General features: G+C 35.1%; 1 protein-coding gene across 8 annotated transcripts in view; it reads left to right on the top strand.

The window, feature by feature from the left end:
* Window positions 1-15,664, top strand: part of SPEF2 (sperm flagellar 2) — a 77,152-nt gene that overhangs the window by 34,100 nt on the left and 27,388 nt on the right. For all 8 annotated transcript variants that reach the window (XR_007907294.1, XM_051804721.1, XM_051804718.1 and 5 more), the window contains 8 exons: window positions 1,334-1,461; window positions 1,567-1,705; window positions 4,350-4,487; window positions 6,939-7,165; window positions 8,002-8,182; window positions 8,973-9,114; window positions 11,748-11,855; window positions 14,946-15,084. Coding sequence is in view for 7 of the 8 variants with exons in the window: in XM_051804721.1 (XP_051660681.1) it covers window positions 1,334-1,461; window positions 1,567-1,705; window positions 4,350-4,487; window positions 6,939-7,165; window positions 8,002-8,182; window positions 8,973-9,114; window positions 11,748-11,855; window positions 14,946-15,084 (1,202 nt within the window). In the remaining variant the exon portion in view is untranslated. The remainder of the gene's footprint in view (window positions 1-1,333; window positions 1,462-1,566; window positions 1,706-4,349; window positions 4,488-6,938; window positions 7,166-8,001; window positions 8,183-8,972; window positions 9,115-11,747; window positions 11,856-14,945; window positions 15,085-15,664) is intronic.

Raw genomic sequence — 15,664 nt, 5'->3', positions numbered from 1 at the left:
ACTTAAACTTTTTACATCAGTGCATGTTATTTTCTTCAATATTTTTCAATGTACGTTAAACTAGTACTGTGTGATTAAATAATATACAAACAATCATTCCTACTAAAATACATAAAATAAGGGAACATACTTTAAAATTTTGATTTTTCTTTCTAAGTTCTTTAGAATTATTATTAAGAACACAGATGCCTGTGTTCTTAATAATAATCCATTTTACTGTTGTGATATATTGATACAGACTCACTAGATCAGTTTTCTGTCTCTGACAAGGGGCAGCTGTGGATCTCATGCAAAGAGTAAGAATGGGGAGTGTGTGCACTAATCTTTCTCCTAGGATAATTTTTTCCTTACCTGTTTTCTCCAAAGGCATCTTTCTAGATTCCAGTTATCTTTTTAGAGCTTTCCTGAAGTTGCTTTGTATCTGCATCTTATGTTTAGTAGCTCTCAATAAACTTCTTTTTAATGATTCTGTGTTTTAGCTGCTTTAGTTGCTTTTTTGAATCAATTTGCTTTTTGTTCTCCATGGAATAGGCTGTATAATTATGTTAATTCGGAAAAAAAGTTTCTCTCTCTTTGTTCTAAACCATTCTTTGCTTGAACTTGATGACCCTAATTCATGAATTGTGAGATAAAATGAATAATAATTTTATAATCACTCTCTGAAGGTATTTAAGATGTGTCACTGGCATCTCTTATATGTTCATTTTGCTCAATGTTGCTTTTCTTCTCCAGCCCAGTTATAATCTAGTCTAGTTCTCTTGTAAGTCTTTGGAGAGGGGAAGCTGGGACTGCATGCAGTTTTTCAGACGTAGATTTCGAGGGTGGACAATGAAACTTGAAATTTTGTTACTAATTCCTTTCTTAATATTTACCAGTTTTTCCTTCATGACTGCTTATGCTTGGTTTCCTCTGGCCATGGGCTTTATTTATATTTCACGACAGTCAGTCAGTGAAACGTCACTTTTGTAACACTAGACGGTCAGCTTAGATCTTTACAAGCTCAAACAGAAATGACCAAATTTTCATACTTCAGTATTCACTCAGTATCATCACTTAGTTTATGAGCATATCCAAAACTATAGATACTGGAGTATTCTGCTGGAACCTACCACTCCTTTTGAGACCTGCCACTTTTTTCAAAGAAATGCACAGGATAAAACTATATGTTGTTACAATGTCTATGATCAGTTGTTAATCAAAAGAAATATATAGTGAAAAAAAAAAGTAATATGATTTAACGAAATAATTTTTTCATGTATTTACTAATGCTACAGATGAATGAGCTACCAAGAAATATATCATTTAATGTTGATGTTTTTTAAAAAATTCACAGGAGATAATTGATTTTTTAGTACCTTATTGGGAAATGATAGAAAATGCATATATAAATACCATCAAAACTGTACTTAGATGCCTAAGGGATGAACAATACGCGATGATTCATTACATAGCAGATATTAGGTGAGTAGAAATAGTATCTTATTACCTTAATATTAGTGTATTTTATTTTTCATATGGCATTCTGTATGTCATTTAACACCAAAATTATTTTACCATAATTTACAGAGAAAATTTCCAAGATTATTTGAAACGTCCACATCTTAAGCAGGAGTTTGTATCTCAGTGGCAAACAGATTTTAATTCAATTTCTGATGAGTTGCGAGATGATGAGGAAACAAAAGCTGAACTACACCAAAGAGTTACTGTAAGTAAATGGCAGAAGTTACAATATATCATAGACTATTATTCATTGTATACAAGCTTGATATGACATGACCGATATTATTTACTTCTTTTTTCTTCTTTACAACTCCTCTTAAACTATTTAATTTACTCTTGTGCATAAAGTGTTCTTCACAGTTATTTCTCTGTTGTTTGGCCATAATATTCTTAAATCTTGCTTTAATTTTTAGGTTACACTGTGGTATCCTGGTACACTGCTCTTTTTTTCTTTAAATTTTATGGTTTTCAGAGATTTTACAAGTTTAGCCATTTCTATCACAATCTAACAAATCTTGGCAAGATTTTAGTTTTTCCATAAGTTATATATGGTAATATATGTTTTCTAAAACATTCATACAAAGTACAGAGAGTTTCTTTGAAATGTTTTGATTCAGATAGATCTTTGCTAGGTCATACATGTCCTGAGTGTTCTTCTTCACAAAAATCCGTGACAAGTTCTGACAAGTTCATAGCCAGATTTAACATAAGCCAAAAGTACAACTATCTTTGATTTTATCAGATTCCCATTTCAGAATAGACATGATTTTTAGTTGAGTCGTATCAGGAAAAATGCTCCCAAAAAAGGGGAAAAAGAATACTGACAATGTTGCTAGTAAAAGGCAACATTTGTGGAATCGTGGAAAAATTCACTGAGATGGAAAAAGCACTAGATGGATCTTCTTTTCTGTAGAATTATTTCAATAGAATGTATTAGAGGACTTAAAAATCATCATCCATAGTCCTAATTTCTACTAAATGGAATTACAAAAAGACTGGAATCACTCTGTGCTATATTTTAGAAAGGTAAAATTAAAATATTTGGACTGTTGTATATAACAGAAATCCATGTTTGACATTGTCCAGTTCAGATTCTGTTAAGAGGAGGTGGTACTCCCATATGATGCAGTGAGACTCAGATACTGTGATAAGGCTAAACATTTTGGAGTGAATAAATGATTTCCAGAATTTTTTTCTTTGAATGACCCATTCTATTCCTTGTAGATCCCAAACCTTTGGGTGATTGTGAAGATGATACCTCCTCTATGCTTTTAGGCCATGCCCGTTGTACCTCCTTGCCTGTAAGAATTCTGTCAACCGTCCTTCCTTGATGCTAGAAAAAAAGAGGAAATGAAAGCAGTGATAATCTTCAGAATGTTTTTCCTCAAACTCCTAGACTGCTCAGCTCTGTCATCTCAGCTGATCCTCTCCTAAAACACTGGAAAGGGCCAGCTGTAAAACCTGAAAACAAAATTTCTCTGATATCGACTGGAAAATATAAAATCCCACCCCATCTTGTGATGTATGAGAACTTTCTTAAAGGCCTAAAGCCCAAAGGCCAGCCAAGACTTCCTTTGACATGCTGTTGTGGTTTAACCCCAGCCAGTATCTAAGCCCCATGCAGCCACTCCCTCCCTCCCCCACCAGTGGGACTGGGGAGAGAATCATAAAAGCTAGAAAACTTGTGGGCTGAGATAAAGAGAGTTTAACAGGTAAAGCAAAAATCAAACACCAAGCAAAGGAAAACAAGGAATTCATTCACCACTCCAGTCCATGGGCATGCAGAGACCCCACATCAGAGCAGGCTCCTGGCAGGAACTGTGGCCTGTATGGAAGAGCCCAGGCAGGAGCAGATGTTGTGGCAGGGCATAGAGTCCTTGAGTACCTTCTAGCCATCACTAATGTGTTTGGGCTTCCTATTTGTCAGCTTCCCTGTGGCTTTTGTTCAACAGAGGACGAGTGAATTTGTCTGAAGTCTTTGGACAGGGAGAGAGAAACAGGATTTGACATAATAGTCTGAGACCAAGACCTGGTGAATATGGAATCACCTCAACTGAAGCTAAGCTCCTCATGGCAGGGCTAGTAGTCTGGAACACCTAACACCTTTTTTATCCCAGAACAGGTCAGGTGAGGCGGAACTGCTTGGAGCCCAACAGACAGGTCATCTGGTCCTACCTTGGCACTGCATTTAACAGATCTCTTCCTATGACCTCTTACAACATAGTGGTTTGTTCACGCTATTTCCGTGCAGAGATGGTAATAGGGAACAAGGGATTTGCAAGGATGTTTGATGCTTGGTAGGTCTTCAGTGCTGTCAGTGAGCCACATAGTTCTGCTATTAGATATAGACATTAGTTGAAGAGCCCTTAATTAAAAGAATGTTAGAGAAAAATGGCACGGAGGTAATCCAAATTGGAACACCTCTTGAAATCTGGCATGATTTTCTTAGAATTTCCATATTGCACATCCCTTTAGAGTATTATTCTTAGTGTATTGGTTAGCAAACCATCCAACTGCAAAGTTGGTGCAGTTGGGAGCTTAGCTATTCATAGTCTTGTGTTTGTCTAGCTTAGATAGATTATCTCTACCTGAGAAAAAGCAAGGCAGCCTGCACATTGAACTCAGGTCTTTGTATTCTTCTGTGGTACATTTGTAAAGCCACTTTCTGTCAGCTCTCTATAAGCATGTCACTTGACCAGGCTTTGATATTTATGGCAATAAAGAAAAACCCCAAATGAGACAATGCTCTATACACAGCCCCCCCCCCCCAAATTAATAATAAATATATAAAATAAAGTTATTTAAGTTTTCTCTCATAGTTAGTTATCATATTTGATTTTGTGTTTTAGGACCTAAGAGATCTTCTCTGGGATATCTGTGACAGCAGAAGGGAAGAAGCAGAGCAGGAACGTGTTGATATCATGAATAAAGGCTGGCTGCCAGATCACAGGGGAATTGCAATGAACCATTTCTTTTCACTTATGCAGGTATGGACCACTACAGAGTCTGCAATGGAAGGGGACAATGACTTCGATTTGGAGGACAGTAAGCCTGAGAGAAATGTGTGAGAGACTGAGAATTAATTAAGCAAATCTTCATGTCTCTTCTGAATTTATCTGGGAAACTGAGAGACAAAAAGGTGACATTCCATACAGGCAGGAAAGGTTAAGAAAAATACCATTGTTGTTGTCCAACCCCCCCGAACTTTCAATCTCTGTTATACAGTGCTACTTTTTGCTATTTTATCACTCCAGTGAATCATCTGATTTTTTTAACAGAAATGTTACAGATGTTTATCCTTCTGTAATCATATTGACATCTCCATTTAATTTGTGAAGTACATAATTCACCTCTGTTGTTGACTTACTTGATGTTACAGTATTTCCTGTATCTCAAAATTATTTCAGTTGTAACTTCACCAATGTGGCTTGAAATTTTACCTACACACTAAAAAAAACCCCAAAAAGCAAGGTATGTTTTTGATATTGAGATGTCATTTGTTGCTCTTGAGAAAACCCATTCAAATATGACCCAGCTTTCAGATATCTAACCTTAAATTTTTCAAGAGCAGTAAAGTAAGATTTCCCTGTTACTTCTGTTCTAGGTGCATAAATTTGGTTTAGAACTGGACTGGAATAGACTAGACTAGACAGGCTTTTCTGTAAACTGAAGTGAAAATTCTGTGAAAGTTTTGGCACTTTAAAGAAGACAATAAAAACAATGCTTTAAACACATACCTTGTGATGATGATTTAGCTGAAAAAAGCAGACCTAAGCAGTTTAGGGTGGGTTTCGTGCCTTTAATTCTCTGTGTGATTTTTATATGTTTAATAAACAAGGGAGCCACTCTCTTATCTCGTGTGAGTGTTATGGTAATTTAAATATGAAGTTTGTGAAACAATCTGTTGCTGCAGTAAGTAAATTGTTAACTTCATTTTCAAAGAGTCTAAGTAATGCCCTAAAGAAAGACTTAAGACCACTGACTAAAGAGAGAGGTTGAAATATCAAATAACTCCTGACTAGCTGAACCACATTCATCCTGTAATTAGAGTATTTATAGGCCTGACTATTTAAAAAATCCATCTTGAATTATATGCATAAAGCAGACAAATTAAAGTAATGTTACAGACCTTAAATATTTTATTATTCTCCTTTTATAATAATATATAACTTTGCAATCCTGATTCTAACAGAATTTCATTGACAGATATGATGCAGTCCAGTGGATATTCACTGTGAATCTAATTTGATCTGTCTTGTGTGTATATGCAGAGTAACTCTTTAAAATTACAAACACATGTATTATCCATAGATAAGCTTTTATTTTCATAAAGAAAAATTTAAAGGAAAACATTATTTCTTTCTTTACTCTAGTATTTACTTCCCAAAATAACTGAATTATTAATCCTAAACTGCAGAACTAAAAATATAATAACTGTAACTTTATGTAATGACTTTTTTTTTTTTTAGAAACAGCCAGAAACAGGCTTCTTTGATATTGAGCTCTCCATCTGTGGGTTTTTCTGTTGAAAGTTACATATGTTCCCCAGGTGGCTCTGTAACTGCATGAACATATAGATTTGTATAAATGCCATTTATCAGATTTCATTCCATCTTTCTGTGTACACACAGTTATAATAGAAGATATTTCCTCCTTAACTTATGGATGAGTACTGGTTTACACCACAAAGGTTTTATCCTTTGTTTTGTGAATGTGGTTTTGTGCATTTTCCCATGAATATTTAGTGCTGTTTTGTCAGTTAGAGACTAACACCATACTGTATCAATAAATCAAAACATGACAGGTGTTAAATGTTTCTTGAATCTTACTTGATTTCTTCTGAGATGATTCACACAAAAAGATCTTCAAGACACTTAGGTGTGTAAAGTGTGTTGATTTCTTTGATCCAGAAAACTGTATGACTTGTAAAATTTTCTCCATCCATAGCCCTTTTTATTTTATGGTATTAAGGATTTTATTTCCTTTGAAGAAGAAGATCCATGTAATATGCTGGCATACTTGCTACTATAGAAATATATATACATCAAAATATATTGTGATTAAATGTAATACACATTAGGCTCATGGTGTGACTCTTTGGGGTGGTCCTGTGCAGGGCTATGAGCTGGACTTGATGATCCTTGTGGGCCCCTTCCAATTCGGCGTATTCTGTGATTCTGTGATTATTTATTGTAGAGGATTTTTCCTATTTTTGCTATTTTAACAACCAAGATTCTTATTACTCCTTAGAAATAGCAGTGTGAATACAGTATAGGTGCAAGTAGTATACATTGAGTACGCTATAAATGGTTATGCTTCTTTCTGTCCTTCAAACTCTTAGGATTTAGAATTGTTTCTGCTAACATGTATTTAAAAAAGTAACAGAACTTTGTTCTGTCCTATTTTGAATTACAATTCTTCTGTCTTTTCTTCTTGAGGTTGAAATGGATCGTTTCCAAGATACAAAGAGAATTCTTCATGACTACTATAGGTCAATGGAAGGAAAAATCCCAACAGAAGACAGGAAAGATTTTACTAGAATCCCACTGTTAGATATTTTTGATGTAAAGCAGAAGGAAGATGTAGATAAGGAAGATGTAGATAAGAAAGATGTAGAGCAGAAGGAAGCTGAAGAGCAGAAGGAAGCTGAAGACAAATCAAAAAGGTAGAAATGCATTATTAAATTATACAAATATGAATGAATACAATGCACTGATAACTTTGTGGGTGTATGTGAAAGTATATGTGTGTATACTTAGAAGGATAGGGAAACAAGAATTTTTAGCCTGGGATTATACTTAAATGATGGATCTTATATTATCTTATAGGTTACATGTACCCCTGATTTTTTTACTGATTTACCTGTATCACTTTCACTAATGCATCCCTGAACTGTAAAATGTAAAGGCTGCCTTAGGACTGAATCTACTGTAGAAATGTTTCCTATGTCCCTTTGTGTTGCTGATCATTTCCAGCACAATGCTCACATAAATAAGTTAAAATATTATTGTGGAACATTAGCAGGTTTAAAATTTGCACCAATTAACATAATTAAATGGGTTGTGTAATGACAAATGTAAATCAAAGCAATCTACAAAGATGCACAGAACTGAATGCCATATTAAAAGGGAAGGGATACCATCAGATAATTTCACAATATAAAAAATGCCATCAGTATTGACACCTGCTTTTTAACTTACTTGCAGTGCATTTAGAAAATGTCTTAGTAGTAAAACTCTGCTTCTAACTCATGTGGAATTCATCAGCAAATCACGCAGTTATTTACTGTAGTTTTATCCATCTGTTCATATTCTTTAGATGTTAATTGTTAAACTGGACAGTTTTCTTCTCATACACACTCTTCTTCACTTTTGGTCATTTTCTATTGCTATTGGAAATTTTGAAAATAGCATTCTAATTTTTTTGGTATATTCTCTGATATAGTTGCTAACACTTTTTGCAAAGAGATGTATCAATTATTGCTTATATTTTATTTTTGAGGATTCCTCTGGTTTCTCGGAAACTGTTTTCACCAGAAATTAATGCTGAGACAGAAAACAAGAGAACTCTGCAGGCAAGTCCTGACGTTGAGAATTCTGAAAATAGACTGGCTGCTTGCAGGAATGATGAAAGGCTTATTATTTATACATGGCAAAAAGCAGTAACAGCAGTATCAAATATGGTAAGGAATATTTTATTTACTTAACCACTTCTGGATCATACATTCAAAGCCTCCCATTCAGCAGGCAGCCTAAACACATCATCTTTGCACTGTGTATCTCAATTTCATGCCTCTTGCTCTACTGCTGATATTTCCATTGAACATTTTTGTAGTTCTATGAGGAAAGTGTTGGAATCTGTGTGTTATCAGCATCTCTGTATTTATAACTGACCCTTTTACTCCATTACTGAGAGAAATACTTTGAATGTTGCCTCTGTATATCTACTTCTTCCATGATAAACTCTCCTCTTCCCCCTCTGTAGAAGTGTGAGAAGATGGAGAATTTTAGTCCTGTGATGCAGTGTTTGCTCAAAACTTTCACAGCTTGAAAAGCTATAGTTACAATCTTTTTTCTCTATAGCTAAAAGTAAATTAGGTGAGCTTTTAAAATGGTTGGTTTCTAGGTTTAATTTTTCTTTTCTCTGTGATCATTTAAAAATAAATGAATTTCTGCACCCTTGCCACATAACTTTTAGTCTTGCTTCCTACACTGTTGATTCTTGCATTTCTCACATTTTCCTTGAGCACAGGGAATGATTACAGAATTAAACCCACTCTGTCTCTGTCTTGCATTTTTGATGTACAATTATATTTTTGGTAAATAATCAAAGTTTAATCAATTAGTTAAAGTATATCCTTTATTTATGTGTCTACTTATCATTAAGTACTTTCAACAAATATAGGCAATTTGAAACAGTAATTGCACAGACTTCATGCTATGTACTGTACTGTGTGTGACTATGGTGTCAAGGTAACAGCTGAAATAGAGTTTAGAGAAATGGAGGAAGAAGAACAGCAGCAGCAAAAACTGAAAGAAGATCCGAAACGCTCAGGCAAAGCTGCTGGGAAAGATGTCAGAAAGCCTTCTACCAAATCACTTTCTAAGAAGAAAGGTATTTAAAATACAAGCTTTGTTTCAGCAGTGCTTGAAATTACTGAAATGTAAATATGTAATACAGAAATGAATAAGCCAAGATATTTAATTTGTATTTACTTTCTCTTTTAAAATGCAAAGTGTAACATGTCAGTATAAAAAGCTGGTAGTGATAAAAAAGGGCAGAGGTTTTTGAATGGCAATTGCATTTATTTAAACATATATGTTGTCTCTATATGTAGGAATAAAGATTCTAAATAGCACATAAATATTTTTTCTCCATGTTCCATACTGGAATGGAATGGAATAGTTAGAACTAGTTTATCAAATTAAATAAAATTCTATTAAATTCTACCTATTTACCAGCTATAAGTAAAAATATTTCAAATATTAATATTAAGGAAATTTCCCTGTCTGACCATCCAGGAACCACTCTGGCAGTCACACTCTGCACCACTTGAGCTGGGACTGAGGTCTCTTCATAGCAGGGAACTCCAGTGAATGGACAGGTCCCCAGTTGATTCCTTACACAGCCCACACTTGCACAATCAGTCCAGGTTTCCTTTCAGGCTCCATTCCAGTTTTCCCACGGCAGAGTCTCAGACATCTGGATCCTTAAAATAATTTAATTATGGTGCAACAACAGGATAAGAGCTTGAACTGGTGCCTTCAAGGAGGGACCCTGAACAAAGGAAACCCTGGGCTCTTATGCTCTCACAGTCTAAGTGCATGAAAGTTTGGGGTCATTGTCTCCTGCTGTGACTCTGGGTGTCCAGTCCCCTGGCAGGGCCCCGGGCCCTTTGTTCTGCAAAGGGTTGGTGCCAATTCACAACCTCTTGTCTCAGGCTCCCACCACCCAGAACTCAGCCTGCAGCTCCCAAAGCTAGCTGCACTGACTGCATTCCTCAACAATTAAAATAATAGGACTGGAATGGAATGAGTAAATTATCCAGTATCTTAAAATATACTGAAATTAATTTAGTAGCCATATAGTAGCATGGATCAATCAATGTCCATAATTTTTATGTGTAACTGCAATGTGGTGTAAATAAAGAACACAGAATCTAATATCATCTATAGTCTCAAAAAAAAGCAACTCCTATTGAGGGAGATCTCGAATGTAGGCCTGGTAAGAAACTGTCCTAATTTATTTGCAAAAGGGGAACAGGCAGTCTGCTGGAAGGGATTGTGGTGTACAAGGCTGTTTATACATTTTGTCGTAACTACTTCCTTGTGCAGGTAGTGGTTTATGTAACTTCCACTTTTTTTTTCCTGCAAAATGTCCTAACTTCAGCAGGAAGCAAGGCTAGTAGCCTGAATCTTTTATCTTTTGTGTAGACATTCTACATGTCAAGAGAGGGGCTCATGCCCTGCGATGTGAGGGTAACCTGAAATTCAGGTACTCCATTTCCAAGTGAGAAAGCTGTAACTGCAGAGTTATTGTGCATAAAGCAGATGACTTTTTTCTTTTATGGACATTTAATTTGCACTCTGCTCAGTTCTCTCCCTCTGGTTGATTCGACCCTTAGTAGGTCGAACAAGCATAGCCTTGCAAATACTTAGCCAATTGTGAGCCCCAGAGAGCCAGAGGCTTAGTTTAGCATTTAGTCCAGCCAAGAGAGTAGCAGATTTTCAGACTTCTAGAAAAGTTTTGTGAGAAAAAAATCAGCAGTCGTCACTTGCTGTATGCTAAGTGGCTAGGTCGGAGTTTGTGGATTGCTTCTTGGAACTAAATTTTTGTTCCTACCTGGTACCAGACAACTTACCTGAAATCACAAAACCATAAAGTGATAGAACTGCAACAAGAACTCAGCTGTGCATTCCTCCTGGTAGAAGAGGAAGTGTCAACTGATGATTTGTAACTGAAGTATCAACTTTGATTTAATGTCAAACACAATGTTACTGTAGTGTTCCTGTGACTCAAGAATTCCCTGGGAAAGAGCTGTGCGCTAGTAACTGAGTGATACAATTTAGCACATGCAGTTTTGTCATTTCTCGATTTGACCATTTGCTTTATGTTGACCTTATGTATCATGCAGATGTCATTTTTTTTTCTGTAACATCCCCATCTGCTCTTCTTCTAGGATAAAGCAATTACAAACATTTTAATATTTTTGAGTAATAGCCAAAGTGACATGGCTACAGAATCTCTAAAAACATTATAAAATACCTTTACAGTATCTGTTCATAGATAAACAAGTTAAAACAAGCTGGTAATGCAGATTACAGAATGGTTTGGAAAGGCATAAAGAAACAAGTGTTATTCAAAAGATGTTTATTTATGTGCTGGTTGTGATAAATTGGTAGATATTAGGGTCAAACAGGATATTCTGACCACCTAGGGTCAAAACAGAGGCGCACCTACTCAGTCATGATTTTTCCATTCAAAAATACGTTTTAGGATGTCCTTTGAGCAATTTTAATACAGTTGTATATGCTGGGGTATGTTTATGGAGTGTTAATCTTAGCATGACTTGCAGATGTAAATCACATTTGATAGCCGAGCACCCATCTGCATGTTCTCATAATGGTCACATCAAGTAAGGTAGAAAGTGTAATTTTTCTTTAAAAAAATATGCTAATAAGTGCCTGTGTATTGATACACAAATTTACTAGCAAAGTCCAAAGACTGAAAGATCTGTTTTCCTGCAGGATCACAGAAGAAAGTCAGTGTAATTCCTTTAGACCCAGAAGAATTAAAGAAACAAGAACTGGCACTTAAAATAAAACAAGAACATCTGAGTGCCTTGAAACATGAGGGTATGTTACTATTTGGTTATTTATATTGGGAGGTGATTGTTATTCCTAATTTAGGTAGTGTAATAGTCAAAACTAGCCAGAAACACTAGAGAAAATGGATGGATAAGAAGGAAAAAAGGAAGGAAGAGAGTAGTGTTTGGAGAAATCAGGATTTTTTTAGGGTGGTAATTGCCAGTGCTTTTGTGATAACTATATTAAAAGTAGAAATGTGATTTTCATTCTTTTTGTTCTCTGTTTCTTTTCATCTAATTTAATTTGGCATGACTAAGCAAATATTTGCCATGAGAGTAAAGGCTTAGCATTGGTGGCTAGCCACTTTTCAGTATTCAATTGAATTGAGTTCAGTATTTGAAATATTTTGATATGGGAAAGAATTTTTTGGCAGTTGTGTACTTCCTTGATATTCTTCTCTGATTCCCTCTTCTTCAAACCACATGGGATTCAAGGGGCAGGATACAGATTTTCTTTATTCTTCCAAGCTCCTTTACAGACAGACTCTTCAAAAACTACATATTTTTTCAGTTATTCTGTCTCTTTGTCTGTCTTATCCAATAACTTCCAAGCCAATTCAGCCGAAAGTAGATGTCTGAAAAAAAGAAGTCCTAGATTGAAAGAGGTTTGAAAATTTTTTTGGAGATGGGTTTAAACTAAAAGAAAAATACCTCTTTATCACTAAAGGGAAGATAGAGCATAGCTGTTACAGATTCTATCTGGCAGCAGTTGGCAAACCCATCACCATACATGTTACCTCTTTGATGGGCTAACTATTGCATAGTATTTTATTATGAAAGTTAGAGGGTGAACAGCAGTTAATGAACAAAACACAAATTCATAAGGCTTCTTCAGGTCCAATCAGATCAAGTGCTTGTACACTTACCACTTTCAACATGTTTTAATACAAAAGCAGTCTAAGAATAAATATTCCAAGGTTTTGGAGTAGTGAGGAGAAGAATAGTAATAACTTTGAAGATCCTAGTAGCATGCACATGAATGTTATTCATTAACGTGTTTTGTTTTCTTTGCATTGCTTTATTTTTATCCTACATTTGAAAAAAAAAATTCTATCTCGTATTGGCCTTTTTAGCCACCAACATGCTTGCAACAAACGTGGGTAGAGCCCTTCCTAAATCTTTGTTCACGAAGCCCAGCCATGATTTGAAAAAATCCAAGAACCTAAGGAACGCTAAACACGTTGAGCTGTATTTTCTATTTGCACAGGCATGTAGTTGGTGTTTGAGAATCATAGTTTCACTTGCAGCTTTGGGAACTTGTTCTTTTGCTTATACAGCTACACTGAGTCTAGCAAAGTCATTAGTTGTGGATAGTTGCTAAGTTTTTAATGTTGATTTCATGTATCATTTCTCTGTTGCATCAAAGTACCTTGCCTTTTACTCTGTTACTGTTAAGAGAGCAGCTTTGTTGGTGAACTGGGCAGTGCCTACTGCTAAACAAAAATCTGTAACTACTGATAGCAGCTTCACAAAGAATGTGCAGAGAAGTCACAATTAAGGCAACCTTAAACTGTACTATAGAAAGGTGACTACACAGGCACAAAGTATCCTCTAAGGTACTTTCAACTTAGAACCTTTACTTTTTCCTGTCAATTAAAAAACCCTTTGTGAGACGCAAATGTTTAAAATGTTGAACATCAACTCTTTATTGCTCAAAACAGAAATTGTGCAGAGTTGCATTATGCTGTGACTGCAATATCACATTTAAAGAACAATGCCTTATTTTTTGTTTTTTTGCAGTCCATCTTTTTACATTGGTTGCCTAAAGAAGGTTTCATCCCCAAACCTAAGTATTTTTAAAAATTAATAGAATGTGCAATAAATATAGTTATATAAATAATGTGACAGTCTTTAACTTTGAAGTCACTGTACCAATTACTATAAAATATTATTTATTTAAAAGATTCTGTCATACAGAGGGTTAAATATGAAGAAAAACCAAGTTGAATACAGAATTTGCCTTAAGGATTGAAAATAATCACTATCTACTGGTCTTCTTTCGTTAGTCTTTTTTTTTAAGGCTTTTTGCCAGTTCCATGTATCTCTCAATATATTGCCTTAGCTGTCTTTTCATGCAGTTGGCATCCTGTTCTTAAAATCATACAATGTCATGTTTTGTTGGAAGAGACCCTTAAAGCTCACCTAGTCCACCTCCATGTCAAAGGCAGGGACACATGTAACTAGATCAGGTTGCTCAGAGCCCTGCCCAGCCTGTCCTTGAATGTTTTAAGGGATGGGGCACCTCCCTGAGCAACATCTTCAAGTGTTTTACAGTAACCAGTTCTCTCACACTAAATTTTATTTCTATTCTGAATCTACCCTCTTCTACCTTAAAATCATCACCACTTGTCTGTTCTCTCAGGCTCTACTATAAAGTCTGTCCCTGTCTTTCTAATAAGGCCCCTCTAGGTACTGGAAGGTCCTATAAGGTGCCAGAGGAGCCAGCAGACCATATTAAACTATATTATCATTAAATTCTCAATGTTTTTAAAATTTTCATGTAGATATTCTATGCATAATTTTGGTAGAGCTGAATTATTTTCTTAGTGCTCACTAATCAACCTCTTTTCTAATGCAACCTGAGTTTGAAGGTGTAAAATGGATATGTAGGAAGCATGGGGCAGAACAAGTGAGGTTAATTTTAAAGGGTTGGAGGTTGGTTAGAAATAGAAAAGCAAACTTTTCTTGTGATTAACATATGTAATGATTTAGGTGTGTTCTCTGTAACATTTTTTCATAACAGAGTACTCACACTTGTATCATTAAGATTTTAGGTCTGTTGCTGTATTAATTTTGTTCAATGTCACTGCTTACTTTAACATTCCCTGCACCACTGTGTTAGTTTTATTAAGCTATTTCTTGCCTTGTGAATTCTGATGCTTATAGAATACACACTTTTGTAAAATACAGGATGCAATAGAGATGATTCTGAGAAAATAACTTGTTCAAGAATATGAGAAATTAAGTAAGTGTTTTACTGCCTAAAAACAGGCAATCACGCTAAATTTTAGGTGCTTAAGACTGAGAACTTCCTAAAATTTTATAAATATTACTCATTATGACATTACCATTTAAACAGAGGCAGCCACAAAATCTCGACTAGAACTTATAAAAGAAAAAGCTTTAGCATTTCTTGAAGACCTAAAAATGAAAGCAGAAGAGGCTTACAGAGATATGGAAAAGTGGCTTGGATCCACCTTCCTGGCAGAAATGGCCAGGTAATGTATACCAATTTTAAACAATTTTATTTTTTTTTTACCTAGACTATAGTAGTAAATATGGTAGTTTATATAAGGAGAATTAATTTGGGAAAAAAATTTAAAATAATAATTTTATTTCATGAACTGAAATTTCATTTTATCTTCAATACCTGAGTGGTAATAACTGATTTCCTAGAAGGTTCTGCTGATAACTGTAAAGGTAATTATCAGTTTTGCTATTTTTCTGTTATATATTTCTAGTCTGTTTATTGGATTGCAGCTTTGGCAGATTTACAAGCAGACAACCAGTTATTCCATTTAGTAGAAGGCTCTGTATAATTTCCATAGCTTCTGTCACTTTGGAATGTGAGATCATTCTGTTTCCTGTGCTTTACACATGTTGGAAAATTCCACCTACCGTTATTACCACTTTCTGTAACATTTCTCAAAATTATTTCAAGGACCATTAAAAAAAGTTCTCCTTTGCAAATTTTCTGTCCGAGTAACTGAAATGTACTTTGGACACTGTATGACACAGACCATCTGGCATAGAATGACCTATGTTCATATCATTAAAGAGCTTTTACTCTCCAAAGAA

This window comes from Manacus candei, unplaced genomic scaffold (genome assembly GCF_025592945.1).
Source record: "Manacus candei isolate 608988 ecotype Guabito, Panama unplaced genomic scaffold, ASM2559294v1 h1tg000061l, whole genome shotgun sequence".
Taxonomy (NCBI): Eukaryota; Metazoa; Chordata; class Aves; order Passeriformes; family Pipridae; genus Manacus; species Manacus candei.
This window is presented reverse-complemented; position numbering and strand designations above follow the sequence as displayed.